Source organism: Molothrus ater, chromosome W (genome assembly GCF_012460135.2).
Source record: "Molothrus ater isolate BHLD 08-10-18 breed brown headed cowbird chromosome W, BPBGC_Mater_1.1, whole genome shotgun sequence".
NCBI classification, from domain to species: Eukaryota; Metazoa; Chordata; class Aves; order Passeriformes; family Icteridae; genus Molothrus; species Molothrus ater.
Window position 1 is genome coordinate 6,854,596 of NC_050510.2, and position 26,399 is coordinate 6,880,994.

The 26,399-nt window shown below is 42.7% G+C and overlaps 1 protein-coding gene across 1 annotated transcript; it reads right to left on the reverse strand.

The window, feature by feature from the left end:
* Positions 1-578: 578 nt before the first annotated feature.
* LOC118701486 (uncharacterized) lies at positions 579-21,752 on the reverse strand. The gene is made up of 3 exons (XM_054517768.1): positions 21,023-21,752; positions 17,768-20,020; positions 579-670 (listed from the first exon to the last, which is right to left on the reverse strand). The coding sequence occupies exons 1-3, from the start codon at positions 21,750-21,752 to the stop codon at positions 579-581; spliced, it is 3,075 nt and encodes a 1,024-aa protein (XP_054373743.1).
* Between the last annotated feature and the right edge of the window lie 4,647 nt (positions 21,753-26,399).

Consider the following 26,399-nt stretch of genomic DNA (forward strand, 5'->3'; position numbering starts at 1 on the left):
GGCCACAGCTAATGGGATACAAGTGATGGGAGGGGCGAGGGGAGGGAGTGACCCGGGACAAGACCACCACCAGGGCTTAGGGGGAGAGGGGAAAAAGGGAACAAACCATGTGATTCAAACATACTATTCAGTGCAAAATAGCAAACCCAGTGCAAAACAAGTAAATATAATATTTCGTGCAATACAACAATTAAGGCATTCTTGCATAAGTATTTATGGCTCGCCATGACCCTTAGTATGTGTTATAAATGATCAAATCAGGAGCCAAATTTATAAGAAAATTTAGCCATGATTTTTTAGATTGTCAGCGAAACAGAATTCCAATCAGAAAAAAAAAACACCACAGCCAAGGGCAGCGTCAATCCCGGGATTGGCGCTGGGTGAACCTGGATCTGACCACCAAAATGTCAGTCTCCCCCTCAGTTCACACCGGCTGCTTTGTGCAGCGAGCTTTTATACAGTTTATTCTGCCTGAGGCAGAGATGACTGAATGTTCCTTTGTGTCCCTTCACATGCAGAACTGGGGCCATACATGTGGAGGGTTAGATAAAAGTCCAGTTCCAGGTGTCTAGATGTTGTCAGAGCACTCCGGAGAAGTCGGCATTCACATGTAAAGGGTGGCGCCGGTAATCAGTGTAGTAGATGCAATCTTCGAGGTGCGAGATCACTCCTGCATTCAAGGGAAGTCGGTGATCATCACTTCAGGAAGGTTCCATTCATACGTTAAGAGACTCAATATTATCTTAACGTTGTCCGGGAACTAATTGGATAAAAATAAGACTCTGCTCCTGGCTGGGGTGGTCAAAAGACATAGCTTGGATTTTACAATATTTTATACATTAATAGCATGAATTATCTCTACCATATACTACAGTATGTGATTTCTCAGGGAGATGCTAAGGTCGAACAGCAGTTACATCTAAATCTCCCACTTCTTTGTTTGAGGAGGAATTGATCATGGTGGCAGCCATTACATTTGCTTCTGCCTATTTGTTGGCTCGGAACAGTCCCCACAGGCAAAGAAGTCCTGTAATGAGAATAAAAGAGACCCACTCCCAAAGCACCAAACAGTCATATGCGTAAATTTAGTCCCTTAAACCAAATTTTGGATTAATCCAAGTAAGGTCATTAGCAAGCATATCATAGAAATTCTGTTCAGAAATGGTTTGTAAAGACTGAGATTATTTCCTAAGGCTATCTCTTAATGCATTTATATTTTCATTCATATTTGTAGAAAATGCCCCCTTTAAATGAGCCTTCACCTTATCCCAAGAAGTTTCAGAAGAGTTCCATTCTACAAGGGTAATATACTGTCATAGGTTCACAAGGAAGTGAGTTTTCTTGGGAAGTTATACTCAAATCAATCAGTGGTCAGATTTGAATATTGACACCTGGTGTAACCACTGAAGATATGGACACGCCTCTGAGAACACAGGAGGTTAAAAGCAGAGAACTCCCAGAGGAACTCTCTTTTGTTTCCGTCAGTGAAGAGTTCAGACCTCCCCCACCCAGCCACAGGCTGGGTGGGGGAGGGGAAGCCATGCACCTAGGCTGAGGTAGGCCAGGAGCCCCGGACAGAGAAGCGGGGTGAAGGGAATGGAACTGGGCTGGCCTCTGCAGGACAGAGGGGTGGAGAAACACTGGGATGTTCCGGGCAGCCCCTCCCCCCAGAGAGTGAGACCGCCTGTGCCACCTTGAAATTTGATATCATGTGCTGGCAGCAGGCAGAGGAGAAATAGAAAGGGGAGGGAAGGTGCTTAGCCGTGGGAGTCTTGGGCAGGCCGCTGTGAGATTTCAGCTGTCCTGAGGGCAGCACAGCCCGAGATTTTAACCCCTCCTTAGACAAAGAAATCTTTGTGAAACACTAATCCTCCTTGATCTGAAAGAGAAGAGAGACAGCCCAGGACCTGAGATGTCAGAAGAAGATGGGAAAGAATCCTAGGTGGGAAGAGATGATGGAGTGGCCTTTGGCTGGACTTTTTCTTGTATAGCCATAGACTGAACCAATTTTCCTGTAACACAGAGACTGCATTTAGGGGGATGCAGTGGTTTGAGCCAAGAGAGTGACCTGCTGTAGTGATTGCCAGTGCAGGAGAGAGAGTGACCTGCTGCAGTGATGCCATGTGTAGGAGTGAACAGAGAAAGATGAGGAAGGTGTGGTGCCCTCTGTCTTCAGGGAGGAAGAAGATCTCTGTTCTCAAGACCCTCGGCCCCAGGGGAGGTGAAAATGGGGGGAACTCTTGTTCCCAAATGAGAAACTGTTGTTTTTTGGTACTTGGCAATGTGTCCTTAAAAAGAACCCTATAAGCAGTTTTGGTCCATGCACTGTACATGGAAGCAGGATGTCACAATGGCAGATTTTCTCCGGGCGGTGCCACGTGTGACATGGAAACATAAGAGGTTTCAACTGTGTTTCCTGTGGAAGACTATGGTACAAGAGAGACTCCTCTCTCCCTTGATGAACCAAGAACTGATTATCTGAGAGGTGGTAACTTGACTGAGAATCCAAGGTTTTGTCTCACTATGCTTTGGTGGAAATTGGGTGGGGGGGGAGGAGGAATGTTTTGGAAGGTTTTCATTCTGAATTTTGTGTGTTCCTTTTATTATAGTGTAGCTTAATAAGGTTTTTTTCTTTATTTTTAAGCTTGAGCCTGCTCTGCTCTGTTTCTGGTCACATCTCACAGCAGCCATTTGAGAAAAATATGTTTTCATAGGTGCACTGGCACTGCACCAGTGTTAACCCATGACACATACGTTAGTATCAGTGTGCTGCCAATTGCAGTGAAGGCGCAATCGGGTATTTAGGGCATCTTGTTTTTCTCCTACCCATAGCAAAGCAGCCTCAAGGTCGTCTAAGCATGCTAATATTTCTTGATCAAGTACTGTTTGCATTTGTAATTCCTCTGTGAAATTATTCATTACAGAACTGAGTTCATGAGCTGTTTTTACTGGTTCTGTTAAAGCATCAGTGGCAATAGGAGACAAAGCAAAAATAATAGCAGATACAATAAAAGCAATAAGCCAAGCAATAAATCTGTTAGTTCATTTAGAGTCCTTTAAAACAGGTGTTTTAGATACACGACTCCTGATTCCCTTTTCCATTCCCATGTAAGATTCACAGGAATCCATATTTTTGCATGCTGACAAAGAGGTAAGAAATAAGTAAAATTCCTTTCAGTAATATTTTCAGGGGTGATGCAGGAGATATACACAGGGTTGATGGCTGTGATGCAATATGATTGATCACAAGATTCAATTGTCATATTTGTTTTTAATAAAAATGCATAAGGATGTGTTGTGCCTATCATGGTATCAAGAGTCGTGAAATGTGGCATTCATCCAATATGTAGATGATACATCAGAATAACTCAAAGCCCACATTTGTGGAGGCAGGAAGGAGAGCATTAATCACCAGTGAACTGTATGGGGGGCAATTCACCATTGGCATCACTGATCTGTGTGACAGACCCCGACTCCTCCATTCCTCCAGCTAATGCTTCCTGAGTAGGAGCCATTTACATTAAGTCTGGCATTGTTACAGATAAAATGGCCTTGTGGGCTTTTGGGCTAACAGGTGTTGGTGTAAGGAAAGAGTTAAACAGAGAATGGCAGCAGCAGCACCAGCAGCCGGTTTCTCTGACACAGCGTGTACCTGAGACAGAACTGAACAAATGTGTTTCTACTTCTATGTCAACATAGATGTACACTCTTCATGCTCCTTTACCATGGCTTTGGAGAGACCAATGGAAAATGTCAAGAGGACAGACTTATTGTAAGACTGTGAACACATCTGTAAGCTGTAACCAAAAAAAGCTCTTAGGAGTAAAGATATATATATATACTGATGCTTCCGAATAAACCTTAGAATCACTCAGATTCACACTTTCTGCTGGTGGATCTTGTCTCTTCATGTATCACAAATAGTGCCCTACAACGTGGGCTAACATCCTGTGATGCACACCAGTTGACCCACCATGTTGGGTCAGCAAGATCACCGAGAAGCTCCTCTCCTCACAGCTATAGAATCAGGTTAGCATAGTGAGCGGCTGGGCAGCACTTTAATTATTTGGCAAAGTGCAACCAAATCTCAAAGACTCCATAAAGACTCTCTGTTGCACATTAGCAGGGAGCAAGGATTTAAAGTAATACCTCAGAAACTTATATCCTTACTCATTTGGATTCAATAAAACTCCTGGTACCCCTCTGATGGTTCTTATGAACTTAGTCATTGGCAAAAAGTCGGGGAATGCTTACAAACTAGTCAGGTTACTCACCATGACATTCACCCTGATGATATTGTGACTTGGCATGTCATGTATTCTGCCTTGCAACAATTTAAGGAAGTGGACCATGTCCCCTTGGATGAACCACTATCCTTTCTTCCTGAGGAGGATGATCTGAAATGCCAAGATCCATTTGATCCAGGGCCAGTCGATCCTGACCAAGAACCAGATTTATACCCTCGTCTGACCCCAATACACATTATGGCAGCCACTGCTCCAAGCACCAAAGAAATATTACAGACAGTGTGCCGAAAGGCAGCTGCAACCCTTTCACCCACTCGTCCTCCTGCCTATGCCATGTCACCTTGCTAATGATGATGAGGACATGCTATCCACTAAACCTGAGCAAGAAAGGTTCATACATAACTGCCACAGGAGAGCTTTACCAGAGGGAGATGTTGAATTTTTACAAGCTATGCCTGTAATATAGTGTAATCAAAATCCACATCGTGAACAGTTGTCCTATGAAATTGTTAAAGAACTAAAGAAATCAGTGAAGGAAAATGGCTTGCATTCCTCTTTTACTGTGAATTTAATAGATGCTATAGCTGAATCACATATCATGCTACCGGTGGACTGGAAATCTCTTTTTAAAACAGTTTTACTGGGGGGGCAGTATCTTGTGTGGTGGATGGAATTTGTAGATTTGGCTGAAACCCAGGCATTGAATAATGGTAATCAAAATCTGCCACTTAATATCATGGCACCCCAGCTCTCAGGAACTGGCATGTATGCCACTGGCTGTACCCAGCTGCAATTACAACCCCAGGCCTGGGACCAAAGCACAACTATTGTGGTGTGTGCTTGTCTTGGTTTGAAAAGACAGGTGTCTGCTAAGGAAGGCAGGAGCCTCCCTTGAAATGGAAAATGTAAAGCCTCTCCCTCCGAATTATTATAATTTTTGAAATTAAGAGGCTTTCAGGCAAAGATATGGGAATAGGAATAACAGTTCTTTACTAGGAAAATTAAAAATAGAAATGCAATAGCATAAACAAAAAAACCCCCACTGAGAGTCAGAATATGACCTGACACCCTGTTGGTCAGGGTGGTGGTAGCAGTCCAATTAAATGGTGGCTGCAGTCCTCCTGGAGTGACAGATGTGGTTCTGTTGAAGCACTGATCCTGTAGAAGGGTGGAGTTCTCTTCTGAAGATCTAGTGGTGGTGTAGATGGGCCTGATCTTCCTCTGGGAATCCAATGGGAAAAGGCTACTCCTCTGGGAATCCAGCGGAAAAGGCTGGCTGTGGTCTTCCAAATCTCTGATTATATACAGGTAGGAATGCTTGGCTCCTCCCTCTGGGCAGAGCTTCTCACAATGGGATGATGTCATTTTATCAGTCATGCAGTGAGGTTCAATGGTACATTAACAGAAAATATCTCCCCAGAGGATTGGTTTGTAGAAGAGATAAAGTAAACTGCCCAATTAACAGAAGAAACTGCCCCACCTATAACAGATGGGAAATAGAATACCCCCAAACCATATCTTACAACCCAGGACAGTGCTCTAAGGAAAGTACCTGATACAAAAAACCTAGACCCAGATTTTGCTGCTATTTGTCAGGATGCCCAGGAACCATACATCACCTTCATCAACCAACTGCAATCAGTGATCAAACGGCAAATTGAAATGCAAGCAGCAGCTGATGCTGTTTTAAAATCCCTTGCTTATGGTTTCACCCTCTGTTGGGAATTGCAACAGAAGAATTATCTCCTTTATTTCAATTGCTAAAAGGGGACCCAGACCTCTCTTCCCCATGGAAATTGACAAAAACTGCACAAAAGGCTTTATAGACTGTAAGTGATAAAATCAACAAGTCCTTTGCAGATGTCAAAATCCAGATTTGCCTCTGCGCCTGTTCCTGATTTTACAATCTTTCTAACCCTATGCTCTTATTGGCCAATGTGATGTGTAAGAACGTACTTTCTGGTTATTAGAATGGATTTTCTTGCCACACACCTTTTCCAAAAACTATAACCACTGAATTCAAAATTATTTTTCAACTGCTGTTGATGGGATGACTCCAATGTCAGAGCCTGACAGGATATGATCCGGCAATGATACACCTCCCTGTTATTGCAGCAGAATTAGAGAATCTCTTCAGGGATTCACTGTCATTTCAAATTGCTCTTGCGGAATATAATGGACAGTTTATTCACACAATGTTTTGACATGCATTGTTGCAGTCCTTCAAAGAACTTCCTACCAAGATGTCTACAGTCAAAAACACCTATCCCTGATGAAAAAACTGTTTTCACTGATGGATCAGGGAAAACACAGAAAGCTGTGACCCTGTGGAAAATTATACAGGACAATGGGTGTTGTATTGCACGAAGTGGTTTCTTCAGTTATTGTTTTGCACTGGGTGTTTGGTATTTTGCACTGAATAGTATGTTTGTATCACATGGTTTGTTCCGTTTTTCCCATCTCCCCCAAAGCCCCTGTGGTGGTGGTCTCTCTCCAGGTTACTCTTCCCCTCACCCCTCCCATCACTTGTATCCCATTGGCTGTGGCCCCTCTCCTCCGCCCCCCTTCCCCTGGGTTTAAAATCCCCTGTGACGAGGCCCTCGACTCTCTTTTTCTCTCTCCCGGACCTCCTGGAGTGGTTCCACAATAAATGTGGGATGTTCATCCCGAGGAAAAAGAGCACCTCCAGTCTTTTACTTTTGTCCTTTTGAGATTGTGAAGGGCCCAGGGGTCCAGAGCTAGCCGGATCAGACTCTCGAAAGGCCCCAGGATCAGTCTTACAAATGGGAACACGCAAAACCTTTCCAACCTGGATCTACCCAGCTAGTCAAACTGGCAGCTGTGGTATGTGGGCTTGTGATGGGTGCCTTAACCCATGCAAGAGTAAAAAGGAACAGGCTGCTGCTGCGCCACGCTAAAGTCTTTATTCTATATTCTTCTAACATCTTCTGAAGGCGAGAGTTTCAAGGGGATACATTGTTATCTCTGGCATGGCAGCAGCAGCAAAACAGCAACAACCGAGCAGGATCTTAAGGGGGCAAACAGGCAGCAGGCAAGCAGGAAGGAAGGAACACCCAGCATACAGAAGTATAGGTTAACTATAAGCCAATGAGTTTAATACACAGTTCTAGTTTTTCTTTTCTATCCAATCATGGCCTAATTCTAGTGGTTGTAAGATTTTACACAGCATCACCAGAGTATTACTCCGAACTACGTATGTATTTCTATCAGTTCTCCTCATTTATGGGAACACTATATCTAAAAATTGTGAACAACAGGCTAAGTTTACATTTTGTCTGGGGCAGGGTAACCTTATGGAAATACCACTACTATGGTAGAATTGTGCCTAAGGGCAAAAAGGCGTCTGCTCTCTGCTGCAGCTTTTTAGATACTCAAGGCACCTAGTATAAGTTTCTACTAAAAGCTAAAATCTATATTCTAAATCTATATTTCTATTTCACTTTGTGGCTTCATATATCTCAGTTTCTCCAGGAGTTTCCGTTCAATCCCTGTACCTGGATTTCCCTCTGGGCCTGTGCCCTGAGGGGCTTGAATTCCACCAGTGGTAGAAGCATTTAGTCTTTTTTCACAGGAACCTATTAACATGGTTTGTGATTCTCTTTATGTTACAGGAATCATCCAGAGAATGGAACATTGATTCCTGAAGGAAGTCTCTAACAAAGATCTTTTTGTGTTATTAACCACTTTGTATAACCTTCTACTTCACAGGTCTCATGAATATTACATTTTTCACCTTAGATGACACACCACTCTGCCTGGACCTATAGTGGAAGGTAATGTGAGAGCAGATGCTCTCACCATGACAGTCACTATATCACAAAAATTAGGGCAGGCAAAACTTTCTCATGATTTCTATCATCAAAATGCCTGAGCACTGGCAAAACAATTTGGCTTAACCTTGCCACAAGCTTGAGATATAGTGAGTGCTTGTTCACAATGCCAGCAAACTTTTTCCTTACCACAAACATTAGGTACAAACCCACGAGGGTAAAAACCTAATGACATTTGGCAAGCAGATGTTACCCACATATTGAGTTTTGGGATTTTTAAATATGTGCATGTTTCCATTGACACTTTTTCAGGTTTCATAGTATCAACAGCTCACAAAGGTGAGAAATCAAAAGATGCCACCCAACACCAGCTGCATGCCTTTACTACTATGGGTGTGCCTCAACAGATGGCAAAAGATAAAGGACCTGCACATACATCTTAAAAAACACAAGATTTTTTTCTATACTTGGCAGATCAAACATATTACAGGTATTTCCCATTCTCTAACAGACCAAGCCGTAGTGGAGAGGGCACATTTCACATTGAAAAACATGCCACTGAAACAAAAAAAGGGGAATCCCATAGGCATTTTCACTCAGGAGCAGCTTGATAAAGCAACCTATGTTTTAATTTTTTTTAATCTTTCCACTAGGGATGACCTCATGGCACATCAAAGGCTCCTGGGTCAGACAACTGATGGAGAAGGAGTTCACCCAGAAGTCACATACAAGGATGTACACAGTGGTCAGTAGAAAGGTCCAGTTCCACTGCTAGCTTGGGGAAGAGGCTATGGATGTGTTTCTTTGCCCTCAGGACCATATTGGCTCTGGGCAACATACATCAAACCCTACCTAAGGACAACAACGTTGAGTCTTGTCATCTTTCTTCTGCTATACCGCCATCAAATGGTGGAAGGAAGAATCTACTGGGCACATGTTTTTGACCCACCACTGTTTTGGTCTCTGACCTGGTGGGATCCAGAACATCCCCTCAACAACAATGGAACAGAATGGGTAGGAGAAACTTGGCTTCCTCCTCTAGATCAGGATCAGGATCAGGATGTTGTAAATACATATGCTATCAATGCTTCTTATGTTACTGATTTGCCACCTATTTGCTTAATGTGGAATCAAACAAGTACCTTTTCACCTTTACCTTGTGCCAATTTCTCTATGCAGTTATGTCCTGGGTTGGCTATATGATGCTTCTTTCCCAAATTTGCCCTAAACCATGACAAATTGCACTTGATATATGAATCCTCAGGAGAAAAATTGACTGCTATTACATTGCCAACCATTCTGTCTAACAGTCCTGTGGATGCCACCTCACATCATTATCCCTAATGTAATTTTACAACCATTTCCAATTTACAATGTTTGGAATGGACATCATGTTTAGGACAACAACCACAACAACAATTCTTACAGTATGGGAGAATTATTTATTGGAGACCACATAGTATCCTTAGAGAAAAGGGGAAAAATAAAATCATCCTTCCCTTCCAAAAGGCAAACCACACCATTGTTTCACATGATTGTGGAATGGCCAGACCATTGATTCCATATTATCTAGGTAGTAATCAATCACATGTTCATAAGTATCTGTGGAAAATGCTGTTTTGGTAATACCATATACCAGGTGAACTTGAACAAGAATGCTACCATTGCAAATTTAATATTGCTAAAGAAACAATCACTAATGACTTGTACTTTGCACCCATCAGTTTTTGCTTTAGCTAATGATTTTTTGATTGATTATAGGAAAGGCTTGTATTTTCTGTCGGCTAATTATTTTGGTTTTAAATCATGTGTAACCAATGAAGATATGAATAACTTTTCTGTTCTTCTTCCATTTAAGAGAAGACCAGAAATTTGGGTACCTGTAAATCTGACTAGGACTTGGGAAGGACAAGACGGACTCTCACAATTGGCTCAATTATTCCAGGAGGAAATCCAAAAGAGTAAGAAACAAGTTTCCAAATTTCTCGGTTGGTTGATCTTTGCCATCATTTCTGCTGTAATAGTTTTAACCACAGCCTCTGCAGCTGTTGCAGCTTTAATTCCTTTCAAACTGCCCACACCATGGTACAAGCTCTAACCAATATCATGAAAGAATTACAAACACAAGAGCAAATTGACAAGGAAAAAATGACCAGATTAGATGCCTTGGTCTAGTGGTTTTGGTTCATAAATTTGAAATTTCTCAGCCAATGCACCAATTAATGTGGTGGATTCAGTGCTGGCTAAATGCCAGTGCACTCACTAGAATATACTTGGTCATTTCTTGCTGTGAGATAGGATTAGGAGGAAGGCAAAGTAGGCTCAAAACTTCAAAAGTGTATAAAGAAAACTTTATTAACAGTAACTAAAAGAAAGAACAATAAGAATCAGAATAAAACTTTTAGAAAATTTCTCCTCCCCCCTACAACTTTTTCTTTCTCCCTAACAATGTATAGAAATAATTTAGTCAGTTTATCACTTCTAGAATAGGTTTTTTTCAGTTCACTTCGGGAAAAGTTTTCCTTGCTATGCTATGGGGGTTTTTCCCAAGAAACAGTTCTCTCATGGCTTTTAATGTCTACAAATAGTAGCTGCTTGAGAATCTGCAATCGTGAAGTGTCTCTCATCATTCACAGCTTTTATATAGTTGCATATATGGGCTATGTTAACTTATGGAGTATTATTTTAAAGATGAGTTGTTCAAGAGCAAAAGTTCTCTTTATTTATCTCTGAGATCATCTTCATTTCTGGGAACAGAGGTCTTCTTCTTTCCCTGAGAGCAAAGAGTCTTCATCACTCCTCTCTCTCTCTCTATTCAAACTTCTCTTGGGATAATAGCTACTTCAACATCTGCTTGCTTTAACATAGATGCCTTTGCTCATATCTACAATTTGAACACTTCATCCCCCATACTTTTCAATGAATTACAAGGAAAAAGAGTCTGATGCATTAATTATATCTTCTTCATAGCTTTACAAGAAGATTTCAGCCTAAACCTAAGGCATTCTCTTAATTCTCTTGTCATCTGGGACTTGATTCTTTCTTTACTGACCTTGGTGTCTTCATGTTGTGTCACCGTGATATTTTCCGAAAAATCCCTTCGCCAGGATTTCTTCTTCTGGGAAGATGAGAAGCCTCAGCTTCTGCATGTTTTGCTCCTCTGGAATGTGGTCTGGAGATTGTTTATCCAAACATATGAATTGTTTTTAATTAATGGCCAATCACAGCCAGCTGTGTTGGACTCTGAGGAGTCAGTCACGAGCTTTCATAATCATTCCTTTCTAGCCTTCTTATGTATCCTTTCTCTTACTTTAGTATAGTTTTAGTATATTGTTTCTTTTAATAAAATATAATATCATAAAATAATAAATCAGCCTTCTGAGAACATGGAGTCAAATTCTCATCTCTCACCTTGTCCTGGGGACCTCACAGCACCACAATGTTGTTCTACTACATGTCTTTACTCTGTTTTTTTCTCTAATCTGAGGGAGGATTGAAGGTCTGTAAGTCTTATCTGTGTACTGAAAGAGTTAATATCTCACTCTGGGTCTGTAAATAGTCATGTAATCCCTGCCGGGCAGTGGCCAAAGTAGTCACAGTAATAAATTTTCAAGCTGCACTAGGAAGGGACTAGGTCAAAAATCTTAAGAAGCCCAGCCAAAACAGCAGAGGCCGCTCTGGTCACATAACTAGTTTTTAGCCTTTGTTGAGTTCAATTCCAACTACAAAGCTATTTTCTGCGCGGGCTGCAGAACTGCCTCCAAATTTTTTCAGCAACTGCGCTAGGGAGAGAGCTAAGATCTCAACAACCAGACTAAAACTCAGCAGCTGATAACATCCCCTTCCCCTGCCCAGCAGCCGCTAGGGCCTGGCCCAGACCCTGCCTAGCTGCGTAGGCCACAACAGAGCGGGCCCGGCCCAGGCCACGTCTTGTTACCTATTCAATACCAAAAATAAAAAAAAAAAGTTCCCAAAGTTTGTTCATTTTTACATGTGTGTTCACAGACGTGTATTCAACTTTGTAGTAGTTTAACAAAGTGTCAATATTCAAAACAAGTCACTAATTCGTTTTTTCAGGCATAGAAGGAACTGTCAGCAGCTCCTCTCAGAAAAATCATTTCCATAAGTAACTTCTTCCCTCCTCACTAAATGTCAATTAATACAAAATCAACACACTTAGAAAGTGCTCTTTTGTGGATTGACAAAAGAGTTGAGGCTCAAAAAGCCTGCATATCTTTACATTGTGATTAGGAACATATACATAACTCTTTATGTGTCACTCCTCTTCCATGGAATGAAATGGAACAAAATTGGGAAACAATCAAAAACCACCTCCAAGGAGCCTTTGATAAAGCCCTGAGACAAGATATCCACTCACTTCACACTCAAAAGATCAACTCAGAGATTTGCAAACTCTAGACAAGCAAAAGGTACTAACAGACTTAAAAAATGATCTTGGCTAAGTAAAAAAAAATTGGTTTTCGGGAATAAATTTACGAGTTTGGGATTTTATTGGATTAGGTTGTCTAGCAGTGATATCTTTTAAAATTTTCTGTCTTGTCCTTTTCAACATAATCAAAGCTGTTAAAGGCCCACAAAAAGCAGCTATGGTTGCACTTACTTTGTCCATGACCCTATTAAGAATAGGAAAGGGGGAATTGTTGGGTTAACAGGTGTTAGTGTAAGGAAAGAGTTAAACAGAGAATGGCAGCAACAGCACCAGCAGCCGGTCTCTCTGATACAGCGTGTACCTGAGACAGAACTGAACAAATGTGTTTCTACTTCTATGTCAACATAGATGTACACTCTTCAGGCTCCTTTACTATGGTTTTGGAGAGAACAATGGAAAATGTCAAGAGGACAGATTTATTGTAAGACTGATCACGTCTGTAAGCTGTAACCAAAAAAAGCTCTTAGGAGTAAAGATATATATATATATACTGATGCTTCCGAATAAACCTTAGATTCACTCAGATTCACACTTTCTGCTGGTGGATCTTGTCTCTTCATGTATCACAGTGGGCTCTATTCTGAGACTGATACATTAAGGGAGTGTATCTGATGTTACTCAGGGTTTTCCATCCTACATGGTGACCATGGAATATACACTGAAGGTGACAGGGCTTTAAGTTCACATATGGGAATATTATTCGAAGTTGTGGTGGTGTTTATAGGGTTATGTGAGGTGTTAACTCCTGGAATTTCAGTTTCTTGTAAGGTTGTTGTCTTGCCAGTATTATTTATCAAATGCATGTTCAATGTGGAAGAAGTGCAAGTGCTATCATTGTGTGTCGGGTTCGGCTGTCTGTCTCTGCCCCGACACGGGTAGTGTGGTTCTTGGGTGGCACGCGTTTCAAAGGACGAGTCTGGACTCTTCAGCTTTTCGGTCTTCAGATTGTTTATTATTTCTTATCTACAAAATTTTCTGTCTGCCCAACAGAGGTCTGATCTGCAAGGCAACCACAGGCACTCTCTGCCCACCCACGGGCGGTCATGTCTTTTTATACTAAAATCTACGTTCATAATATTTACCTTTATTTTCCAATACTTTTCATCCTTGTTAGCAAGTGCACCTTTACCATAAACCAATCCCCAAGTGCCAACATCACCACAGGAGATGGAGGACAAGAAGAAGAAAGAAGAAGGACGAGACACGCCCTGATCCTTCCGTCTTGTCTCCATAACCCCCCTGTACCAAAAACTTTAAAGTCTATATTTCACCCTCTAAATGTGTCCCTTTTACACTTTTCATTCTAAAGTGATTCTCTTGTCCTCAAACTCTTGTTATTTCTGTGGATGGATCAAAATCAAGCCACCAAACACTTGATGCCGAATTTTGCCCCAAAAGGCGGGAATAAGCTGCCCAGAGACTGGATTTGAGGTCTATAGGCAGGAGGTATTTATTGGCAACGCGTTGGAGAAATCACTAAATGGATTTCCAAATTGTGTACAGCAAAAGCAGGTTTTTATACAATTTTGAAAAAGGATTACATCATTATTACATGCATATTCATAGGTAGGCAGGAGTACAGTCGGAGTCTTCCAGGAATTCTTGGTCTTCCTTAGTTAAATTTTAAGCTTTTCCTAATTTGGGCAGTTTCCTGTTATTCTTGGCATGTCTTTCCATGGCTTGGCAGAAGTTATTGTTGTAGTTGGCTTGATTCTGACGGCTTGGCAGGTCACTTTAACTTATTGGCTTCCATTTCTGCTTTTTCTTCAAATATTCTAATTCCAATGTTTCCTCTTCAAATATTCTAATTCCAAAGTTTCTTCTGTGTGTGTTTTTTGGTTAACTTATCTAGATATCTGATCAAAGTTAGGGCTCCCTAACAGTGTATTTTAGGCTATTTATTAACTTATCCAAATATCTGATCAAAGTTCTTCCTAATAGTGTATTTTAGGTTATTTATTAACTTATCCAAATATCTGATCAAAGTTCTTCCTAATAGTGTATTTTAGGTTATTTATTAACTTCTGCGATTCCCTTGATATACTTTTAAGTGTCTTTTAATTCTTTTATTTCTCAAAAACTTATTGTTCAATATAATGAATGGCTTCATTCCCCCCTTTTCTTATAACTTACGAATTCTTTCGTCAAATTCTAATCCTATAGGGCGCTGATACGCTCGTACCATAGCCCAAATCATTTGGGTCCTTCTCATTATGATTCTTAGTCTCCACCACATACAAATATTTGTGAGAGTTAATAGTAACAGAATTACAATTACTATTAGCATTGGGTGTACCAGGTAGTTGAAGACCTGTGTAGCTGTTGGGGAGTATCCTATAAAGATATCCCACCAATGATGCTGGCCTACTTGTTCCACTTCGGTCAGGACATTCTTTATTTTTTCTGAATTATGTTCTACCTGCCATACCATTCGTTTAGTTGTTTGATTCACCTTTTGCACCAATTTCTTTACTTTAGGATGTGCGAGCATTGCTTTAAGAACTTTGACGCCCATCCCTATTTGTAATTTCGGTATCTCTTGATATAGGTTAAAATCTGCGTTAATTAGCTGTTGAGTAGTTATTGGGACAGTATAATGAAAATCACAACCTACTATCTTGGTGAAGTTGCATACACAGAAGTTAGTATTGTTAGTCTCCATTTGGCAATTATCTATAGTGACGTTGTCACAAGCTGTCCTTACGCAAGCGCACCCATTCCCTATATAGTAAACTTGTGATTGTGTTCTATTATGCGGAAGCATTTCAAATGTACATACACTATTTTCGGCATCTAAGCATAAGTCTTCTGCTTCTACTACAGCGTTTTCGCAGACATAGCCTAATTGTCCTCTAGGAATACATGCTTCTGTGCTAACCGATTGCCACCTATTTTTGGTATTATCATAACTGGCCCAGACATTATGGTCTATTGGCCTGACAATGACATCTTGATGTATGGTCCCAAGAGTGAGGATAGGAAAGATAGCTCTTTCCTCTGCTGCACTAATGGTGAGGACATAGGCTTCAATGTGTTCTTGTTGAGGCTCATAAGTGAAATTTACTAATTGCCACCAGGCTTGGTGGTCCTTCTCAAATTGTGTAGTATGATTGTCCTTTAATATTGTTTCTCTTATCTCTTGAGGTAATATACCTGATGTTCCTTCTCTCATTATTCCTGCCGCTACTGATTGTACCCATTGTTGCGTCTGAGGGCATTGGATAGCTAGTGCAATTTCTTTGCTAAGTTCCCCTGTATAGTCAGCAAACTTTGCGAAATCCTCTGCAGTGTTGTTTGCTACCATGGTTAGCAATTTTGCTACTAGCGATTGTGTTTCTGCTAATGTGATCATGGATGAACTGAGAGGCATTTTAAGCTTCCCCAAGTTCGACGTGACAGTACTCAATTTGTTTACTAACACCTCTTGATCTATCGTGTTTAATATACCAAATCCGGAGCCAATCCACCCACTTATATCTCTTTGTGTTCTTCTGTGATGAGACCTTGTTGCTAACCATGCATTCCATCCCTTAAGGCTTTGCTGTATAAATGGTTGGCAATCCTTCTGCAAATATGTAATATCGGTGTGAATGTTCATCCGGACCTTTTTCAGGGAATAAGTGGGGTCTAACAATAATTTTTGTTCATTAGATTTTCTTATCACCTGAGGCCCTATAAAGGTTAGGTTATGTACTGCTATACATTCCACCAGTGGAGTGGTTTCTTGGGGCAAGTCTAGATCTGGGTACAATGGGATCACGTCCTCTGGTAATGCCACCTTATATCCGACAGCACGCTTAGGGAAGCCAGAACCCAGTTCCAGAATTTTCAACTCTCTTTCACATGTGAAGGTCATCGACTGATCCAATCTAAATGCCATCTCACACTGTGCTTTCCCTTCCTCAGGACCACTAGATGCTACAATCTTTCCTGCAGAAAAGAGAAGAGGGTGAAGGTCAAGGGTTATGTTTTGAGGATGTAGTTCCCCAAGCGGATCTTCTGTATAAATTACTGAGTCTCGGGGTTGTGATCCGGGTGGATCTTCCCTGAAGTCACTCCACTGACATGAAATTGGGCCCTTTTGCTGAATCCAGACGGTGGGCTTGCCCATTTTCACTGGACTAAAAGTAATTAGGTTATGTTCAGAGGCTGCCATCAAGGGATGAATTGTTAATACTAGCCGCCTTGTTTTTCCTTCTACTGGGTCAAGCTCTCGACACCCAATTTGGAATAGGTCTCCCTTGTATGCTACCATGGTGGGCTGATTCCACGCTTTACTTGCGTATGGCTGATTGTTACGTAAGGCATAAACCTCAAAATAGGATCCCTTCGGTTCCGTTTCCATCTCCGGGTGGATACACTGGTGGGCATTAGACCATGGGTCTATTGGGGCAGAGTCTTGGGGAAGAACTATACTTATCGAGAGTCCAATGATCAGGGTTGTGAAGGTCTGAGGTGGAGTCAGGATCATGATGTCTGTTCCTCTTGTTTATTCTCCGGAGCCTTCTTGACCCGAGAGTAATGGATCCACGTGGGTCGCTCCTTGATCCGAACTGCGGTGAAGGTAGTCAGCAGCACTTGGAAAGGTCCCTCCCACTTCTCTTGTAGGGGTTTTCCTAAAAGATTCTTAACATACACCCAATCACCGGGATTAAACGGATGCAATTTGCAATCAGGTTGTTTGGGTTGGTGCTCTATCACCACAGCAGCATTCTTATCGAACTGTTTCCCCACCGTAATTACATAATCATAAATGTACTGGTTACCGATTTGGTCTATAGCGTCCCCATTTACAATTTGCATAGCATAAGGTCTACCATACAAAATTTCAAATGGGCTTAACTTTTCTTTTGATCTTGGTTTGACTCTCAACCTAAGCAGAGCAATAGGCAAAGCTTGATACCACTGTAAATTAGTCTCCTGGCATATTTTGGCAATTTGCTGTTTGATGAGATGATTCATCTTTTCGACTTGCCCACTGGCCTGTGGACGGTAAGGCGTGTGTAATTGCCATTTGATTTGTAATGCTTTGCTTATTGCTCTCACCACTTTTGCACAGAAATGTGTACCCCTATCCGAAGAAATGCTCTTCGGTACCCCAAACCGTGGGATAATTTCATTCAACAGTACTTTAGTTACTTCCCTTTCCTTATTTGTCCTACAAGGGAATGCTTCAGGCCACCCAGAAAATGTATCAGTTAATACCAACAAATACCGAAACCCCCCTTTTCTTGGGAGTTCAGAAAAATCAATTTGCCATACTTCACCTGGGAATTTACCTCGATTGATGGCTCCTTGGTGTACCTTGGTTCCCGTATTTGGGTTGTTTTTCAGACACCGCTCGCACTGGGATGTAACGTGTTTTATGGTAGTAAATAGTTTCGGTCCTGCTATCCTGGCTTGCAAATATTGGTAAAGCGGATCTAGACCCCAATGGGCCTTTTCATGCTCCGTCTTTACAATCTGCCACATTAGGTTCCCTGGTATTATCAACTGTCCTGTCTCCAATTGTCCCCATCCACTGTCTAACAGTTTACCTTTATTCCTTTGAATCCATCTATGATCTGATTCCTGATAATTTGGTTGGAGGTTTACATCCAGCTCTCCTGGTATTAGAGCTGTTATATTTACCTCTCCGGTCCTTGCAGCAGCTAATTTAGCTTCTGCATCTGCCTTTCTATTCCCAACTTCTGGAGTAGTGTTACCTTTTAGGTGTCCTTTACAATGCATTATGGCCACTTGTGCTGGGAGTTGGACTGCTTCTAGCAATCGTAGGATTTCCTCCGCATGTTTGACTGTTTTCCCTTGAGTAGTCAACAGTCCTCTTTCTTTCCAGATGGCTCCATGAGTGTGCACAACAGAAAAGGCATATTTAGAGTCTGTCCAGATATTTATTCGCATGTTCTCTGCCAATTCCAGAGCTCGAGTCAGAGCTATCAATTCTGCCTTCTGGGCTGAGGTCCCTGCAGGCAAAGGGTTTGACTCGATTACCTCTTCTGTGGTAGTTACTGCATAACCAGCCATTCTTATTCCTTGTTTTACGAAGCTGCTACCATCCGAGAACCAGTCATCTGCATCTTCGAATGGCTCTTCTTTGAGATCTGGGCGACTGGAGTAAACGGCTTCGATTGTTTCCAGGCAATCGTGCTCGATGGGTTCTGCTGAAGTCTTCCCTTCTAGGAATGAAGCTGGGTTCACAACGTTAGTTACCTGGATAGTAACATCATCTGACTCAGCCAAGATAGCTTGGTACTTTAGGAATCTGGAAGGTGACAGCCAGTGATTTCCTTTCTGCTCTAACACAGCAGACACAGTGTGAGCTACTAACACAGTCATTTTCTGGCCCAGAGTGAGCTTTCTGGCTTCTTCAATGTTGATTATCACTGCGGCTACTGCTCTTAGACAGCCAGGCCATCCTTTACTCACTTCATCCAACTGCTTGGAGAAGTAGGCCACAGCCCTTTTGTGTGGTCCTAACTGTTGTGCTAGGACTCCTAGGGCCATTCCTTGTCGCTCATGAGAAAACAGCCAGAATGGTTTTGTCACGTCTGGAAGACCCAAGGCTGGTGCTCTCATGAGTTCCTGTTTCAGTCTCTTATAGGCTCCCTTTGCCTCGGGAGTCCAAACTAGAACACCCTTACTTTCCTTTAGTAAGTCATAGAGTGGTTTGGCGAGTATCCCGTATTGATAGATCCATAGCCGACACCAACCGGTCATCCCCAGGAAGGCACGCAAATCTCTTACCGTCTCTGGTTTAGGCATTTGGCAGATGGCTTCTTTCCTGGCTGCTCCCAGGGATCGCTGTCCTCTGGAAACTTCATATCCCAGATACACCACTTCTTCTTGTACCAGCTGTGCTTTCTGTTGAGAAACTCGATATCCATTTAAACCCAGAAAGTTTAACAGGGAAATAGTCCATTCAATGCATTCTTCTTCTGTTTCTGTTGCTATTAGGAGGTCACCTACATATTGCAAAAGAGTACCATCTCCCAGCGGCCTTTCCCACTGTTCTAGTTCTTTGGCTAGTTGATTCCCAAAAATTGTAGGGCTGTTTTTGTATCCTTGTGGCAACACCGTCCAGGTGAGTTGGGTTTTTCTTCCCCTATCTACAGATTCCCATTCAAATGCAAAGATCTTTTGGCTCTCCGGAGCTAAAGGAAGGCAGAAGAATGCGTCTTTTAAATCTAACACTGTGAACCATGTCAGATTATCTTTTAATTTAGTTAAGAGTGTGTAAGGGTTAGCAACTACTGGATGTAGTGTCTTGGTTATTTCATTTACTGCCCTCAGGTCTTGGACTAATCTATAAGTTCCATTAGGTTTCTTTACTGGCAGGATTGGGGTGTTAAAATCCGATTCACATTCTATCAATAACCCCAATTCTAAAAACCTTGTGATTATGGGCTCAATTCCCTTTCTATCTTCTAACCTCAGTGGGTATTGTTTCCTACTTACCGGCCTCGCTCCAGGTATAAGTTCAATAATGATAGGTGTTGCTTGTTGTGATTTCCCCGGTATATCAGTAGCCCATACTAATGGATATGTTTCATTCAGGATACGCTCAATATTGTGACTTTCAGGCTTCGGTTCTATACAACTGATTGTTAGGCTTAGGGCTGTAATCAGTTGCTCTTCCCTTACTTGAAATTCCAATTTGTCTTTGTTGAATTTTATTACGGCTCCCAAGTTCTCCAGTAAGTCTCTTCCTAATAGAGGCTTTGGTGAATTTGGCAAATACAGAAACTGGTGAATCCCCATTTGTTTCCCAATTTTGTATTTGATAGGTCTCAAAAAGTAAGCTTTTTCTGGTTGGCCTGTTGCTCCCACAACTTGTACAAATTCATCACTCTTAGGTACCAATTCTTGATTTAAAACCGAAAATGTTGCTCCTGTATCAATCAAAAAATCCAATTCCTTTTTACCTTCCCCTAGCTCCATTTTAACCAGTGGGTCTGCTAGGGTACGGCCCACCGGTCCCCCTCATTCACTGCCCTGATGTGCGATAGTAGTAGTGTCCATTGATCTTTCTCTTAGTTGAGGGCACTCACGTTTCCAGTGTCCCGTTTGGAAACAATAGGCACACTGGTTTGGCCCTATTCTAGCTGGGTGGGGTTGGAACCTCCCTCCCCCTCCCACTGGGTAGCCCCTTCCCCTACCCCTGGTATTAGGTCCCAAATGGTTTGTATTTTGAGCTGTTATTGCTGCAGCCACTATTCGACCAAGCCTCTTATCTTCCTTTTTCTTTTCCTCTATTTCTCTATTATTATACACTTTCCACGCCTCATTCAGCAACGCCTCCAGGTTTTTGTTTGCTGGATGCTCAAGCTTTTGTAATCTCTTCCTAATGTCCGGGTTACTCTGTCCCATCATTAATCCCAACAGGTGTTGTTTCCCTTCTTCCGTTGCTGGGTCCAGGGGTGTGTATTGTCTCATGGCTGCCCGAAGTCTATCCAAAAACTCTGATGGGGTCTCATCTTTTCCCTGCCTGATGTCATATAGCATCGACCAATTGATAGCCTTAGGGATCGCATTACGCAAGCCCATCGCTATCAGTTTTCTATACTGCACCAGCCTCCGATAATGCTCTTCATTGCCCGGGTCCCATTCTGGTTTACTGCTGGGGAAATTATCTTCTAGTCTCCCCGATAACACTTGAGCATGTCGTTTTCCTGTTTCCAATACGAGTTCCCTTTCTGTATCTGTCAACTCTGACAGCATCACCTCTATATCTTCCCAATCAATATCCAAATTCTTTGCCATTAATTCAAACCTCTTCGCTACTCCCTCTGGATTCCTCCTGAAGTTCCTTGCCTCATCCCTCCAATTATTCAGATCACTTGTTGAGAACGGCACCTTTATTCTAGTCCTCTCCCCTACCATTGGCATAAGTTGTCGGAGAGGAGCTATCGTATGGTTCCCCTCCTCTCTTTGCTCTGCTTCCCTCCATGCCACAGATCTGGTATAATACGAGTGACTAGTCCCCTCCCCGGGATCTTCTTCCAACCGCCTCTCACTCTGCATCTGTCGCCTTTCTTCCCGCATCTGCCGGTGCCTATCCTGTTCCGGGCTACCGTCCTCCTCATCTTCTGTTCCCCTTCCATCTCTCTTATCCTCTATACGAATTACTATATCCAGCTTCTGTGAGTTGTTCTCGGCCCCCCTTTCGCATGTCTCATTGTCATTCTTTTCACTATATTTCAACTTAGAGACGTCGCCCCCCAGTGAGTCACCTTTGTCTCCAGTCCTCGGTGTGCTGGTTTCCATTCTACAGGTACCTGATTTCCTTAAACTTCCATTCCCAGGTGTGCCACTATCCCCACATGGACTTAGTTCGGGCAGGCTGCGTGTCTCCCCTCGGCTCTCTTCCCCATGTGGGCTGCCCCCTTCCCTCTCAACTTCTAGTCTGGGTGGGCTGCCAACATCCCTGTAGCTCCCCAACCCCTGTGGACTATCCAGTCCCTGTGGGCTGCTTTCCCCCTTGTTAGTCCCCGATTTTAATGGGCCACCCCCCTCCCAACTGTTGTCTAGCTTCTGAGGGCTGTGCCCAAACTTAGATTTCCACCATCGTTCCAGTTCCTTTAATGGGCTAGGATCCCCTTGTTCCTCTTTTGGCCTGGGAAGAGGCCCTTCCCGTCCTGGGGCGAATGGATGGTATTCCCACAGGCTTATTTCGCTCTCCTTCCCACTGTCCCTTCTTGTTAACTTAAGACATCGTTGCCCAATGCTACATGCATCACAGCAACGTTCTTTAGGCTTTGAGCCTTTCTTATCTTTTTCCAGGGCTAGTACTAGGGGGTCCTGAGGTGCTACGTTTACCCCGCACTCTTTTTGCCACTCCGGTTTATTTCTTAAGGTAAAGAACATATCAGCATACATCACTTCGTCCCATTTATTAAGTCGACGAAGGAAAAGCATCAGTTGTAAGATAGTGTTATAATTAGTTGTTCCCTCCGGTGGCCATTTCTCATCGTCATCTAACTTATACAATGGCCACCACTGTGTGCAATATTTAAGGAGTGTCTTTTTACTTATGTTTCCCCCCGGAATCCCTCCCAAGTCCTTCCAGTGCTTTAGGATACATCCTAAGGGGGTTTTCATATTTACGTCCTTACTCTGTTGACCTCCCATTACTATTCCCTGTGGCTGTGTTTACTGTTTAACCGGATCAATCCCTTTCCCGCAAGTACTGTTTGCCAATTTATTGCAACACTCCACACACACAATTTCCAATCGCTTCGTCCGTTTCCGACCTGGCTTCTCGCGAAGAACAGGAACTGCGGAGCGGGACTCCCTCTCGCTTCGCAGCGATGCTGCGTCTCATTCACTCTCATCCATACCCACACACCTTTATCTACAAGATTACATAGAGTGACAAAATGTCTCCTGTAAGATTTGCAACAGACACATAGAACACCACAAACTGACCGAAAATGTCTCCTGTAAGATTTGCAACAGACACATAGAACACCACAAACTGACCGACCTCTCTCCCGGTCTCAGAGAGCAATTAATTCACAGTAAATATAACATTAAACACAATATTAAAACAGTTTCCCACACAACAAGAAGAACCCAAAAGTTCTTGACCCTTAATTCACAGTAAATATAACATTAAACACAATATAACATTAAACACAATATTAAAACAGTTTCCCACACAATAAGAAGAACCCAAAAATACCAAGATAAATGAAAAACAAATATTCCTTCCAGCAGGACTCTAACCTGCGTTTCCAATATTCCTTCCAGCAGGACTCTAACCTGCGTTTCTATTACCGGGACTCTAACCCAGCTGGGATATTTTTACCAGGGCGTCCCCCGGAATCCCTTCGAGCGGTCACGTCTGACCCTCGTTTCCCAATAAAGCGCTTTACCATAAAACCTATAAGCAAAGATAAATACCTCTTAATTTGGAGCAGGAGATGCAGAAAGTTCTTGTCCACCGATGCGCGTTGGCTGGGGGATGGGGGTCTCTTCTGACAGAATTCCGTCAGGGGCCCTGAAGAGGTCCCGGTCCCCCGAGTCAAGGCTCGGACGGACCCTTTTCTGTCCTGCCGCGGTCGCCAAAAATGATGCCGAATTTTGCCCCAAAAGGCGGGAATAAGCTGCCCAGAGACTGGATTTGAGGTCTATAGGCAGGAGGTATTTATTGGCAACGCGTTGGAGAAATCACTAAATGGATTTCCAAATTGTGTACAGCAAAAGCAGGTTTTTATACAATTTTGAAAAAGGATTACATCATTATTACATGCATATTCATAGGTAGGCAGGAGTACAGTCGGAGTCTTCCAGGAATTCTTGGTCTTCCTTAGTTAAATTTTAAGCTTTTCCTAATTTGGGCAGTTTCCTGTTATTCTTGGCATGTCTTTCCATGGCTTGGCAGAAGTTATTGTTGTAGTTGGCTTGATTCTGACGGCTTGGCAGGTCACTTTAACTTATTGGCTTCCATTTCTGCTTTTTCTTCAAATATTCTAATTCCAATGTTTCCTCTTCAAATATTCTAATTCCAAAGTTTCTTCTGTGTGTGTTTTTTGGTTAACTTATCTAGATATCTGATCAAAGTTAGGGCTCCCTAACAGTGTATTTTAGGCTATTTATTAACTTATCCAAATATCTGATCAAAGCTCTTCCTAATAGTGTATTTTAGGTTATTTATTAACTTATCCAAATATCTGATCAAAGTTCTTCCTAATAGTGTATTTTAGGTTATTTATTAACTTCTGCGATTCCCTTGATATACTTTTAAGTGTCTTTTAATTCTTTTATTTCTCAAAAACTTATTGTTCAATATAATGAATGGCTTCACACTCTTGGCAACATTCCAGGATTTTCGAGACCCCCAAGGGTTCTCCTGGCATCTCTGGACATCGGGAACGATGTGCTGAGATCCCACAATTGTGGGTAGTTAAACATCAGGGATAGGAATCTGCTAGAAAAGTTTGATTTCCTTCAACTGATAGCCAACCTGTCCCATTAATTAATGACCCAGATGGAGGGAGCCATTCCCCTCCTATTATTTTAGAGTTGTTATTAGAAATGGGGATTTCCGAGCCCCACCAGGTTACTGGACAAAAACACTGGAGGGTCATAAACATGACCAAATAGATTTGCGCATTGACACCCATAACACAAGAGCTAAATAAGAAAACATAAAGCAAAGGTCGTACTTTCGAGTTAGCTGATACAGTGGCCATGTAGGCCAAGAACGTATTTGCGGCACTGGGTTTTGAGACATGGGGGGTTAGAAATTAACTTAGAGTAGAAATTAATTTCAGAATTGAATGTACTGTTTTAACTTGTTTCATCTGTAACTTGCTGTGCTCGCAAAGGCTTGCAGAGACAGACAAAAGAATGCAACCCTCTGATAAAGAATTCTACCCCAAACAAGGTGAAAGGAATGTGAGCTTCCAAGCTCAAGGGAGATAAGAGGCGCCCCACCAACCTTGAAACTAAGAGCAGACCAAAACTGAGGTTGGACTTGCCAGCACGAGGGAAGATGTACAGAATGACTGCCAGAGAGCTTTGCGCAGGTTCAGAGGGAGTGATAAGCTAACTTTAATGCAAAGCAGGCTAGGAAATAAATATGCATGGACCTATTATGAAACTTGATGCATATGCAACAAATTAAGGGACAAAAGAGTGTCTGAATTCTGGGGGGGTGTGCATGCCTTTGTGGAGCTATCCCGCATGTGTGCCCAGCGCTAAATTAAATACCTACCTACTTTACAACTTTTATGAATTGTGGAGTTATTTCTGCGAATCATTTTTCTAGCAAGCCAGCCAGGAAAGTCTCTGTCACTCCACAGGGGGAGCCGGGAGGTGGACCTCCTAGTGCGCGCCCCAGGATCTTCCCTGGAGGAGCTCTGCCTCCCAGCTTGCCCCCTGTGGGGGAGACAACATCCTGCTGGTGTTGTGGACAAACAGTATGTATTTTAGAAGGGGCCTTGGCCAAGAGGCTGGTAAGCCACTCAGACGTCTGAGCGCATCGCTTAGTTGCTGTGTGAGTAGAAGTTTGCTTGCAAGCAGCCGCCGGCCAAGCACGGCCGGTGATGGGGGGGGAAGGGTCTGCTGGCCAATAGAGAGGCTGGTGAAGAGATTCACTGATCAGTTGTGTGATCGCTAGCAGCTCAGGGAGTGAATCGAGTGAGTCTGTACCTTATCACTGCTATTTTTCTCAGTACTGCTATTAACTGCTTGTGTGCTTGTGGTGTCCAGACATTGTGGTTATGTTAGTGGGTTTTGTAATAGTGTGAGTGAGTGGCTTTGTGGGCTCGGTTATTCGAAAGAAGGAGCGAGTGAGCTTACCCATGGTGCGGGGGGGGGGGGGGGGGGGGGGAAGCTCTAACCACGGCTGAGGCGGCTGAGTGGGCCCAGGATCACGGCTGGGTTGCACCGTCAGGGCAGCTGTGGGGGCAGATAGAGTCCCATGGGGAGGCGGCTGGGGAGAAGCAGAGCAAGTGGAGAAGGGTGGGTGAGAACAAGTACTGTGTTTGAATGTGATTTGTGCAGATTGTGCATGTTTTAACTGTGGCTAGACAAACTGAGGGGATTCCTCTGCCCCAGTGGTTTGGGCTTGACCCCTGGGAGTTTGTGAATCCAGTAAATCACTGGATGGATAGAGGAAATGAACGAGTTGATTTAGAGGGACTTTATCAGACTTCAGCTGGTTTTTTAGTTTCTCTAGACTGGCAGCAACCCTCCATAGAGGATTTAGAAATTCACAAAGGAATAAATGGAATAGCCTGCCTTTGTGGGCGATTCCTGGGAGCCTTTGGCACATCAAGAGGCTGGCATCCTGTGTGGGTACTAATACAGTGTGGAGTTTGTGAGAGACATTGGTATTGCTGTTCTAGTAGGCAGCAAGGCATATGCCCCAAGTGTGCATTGAGGTTTCCTAATCGAGCCAATTTT

What these genes read in the sequence shown, in the direction of transcription:
- LOC118701486 (XM_054517768.1), bottom strand. Translation starts at nt 21,752, where the DNA reads ATGGAAACCAGCACACCGAGGACTGGAGACAAAGGTGACTCACTGGGG. An exon ending in ACTGATAGCGATGGGCTTGC is followed by an intron (nt 20,021 to 21,022) that starts GTAATGCGATCC and finishes CATATCCATTAG; the next exon opens with TATGGGCTACTGATATACCG. An exon ending in CCAAGGAGCCATCAATCGAG is followed by an intron (nt 671 to 17,767) that starts GTAAATTCCCAG and finishes CCTTGAATGCAG; the next exon opens with GAGTGATCTCGCACCTCGAA.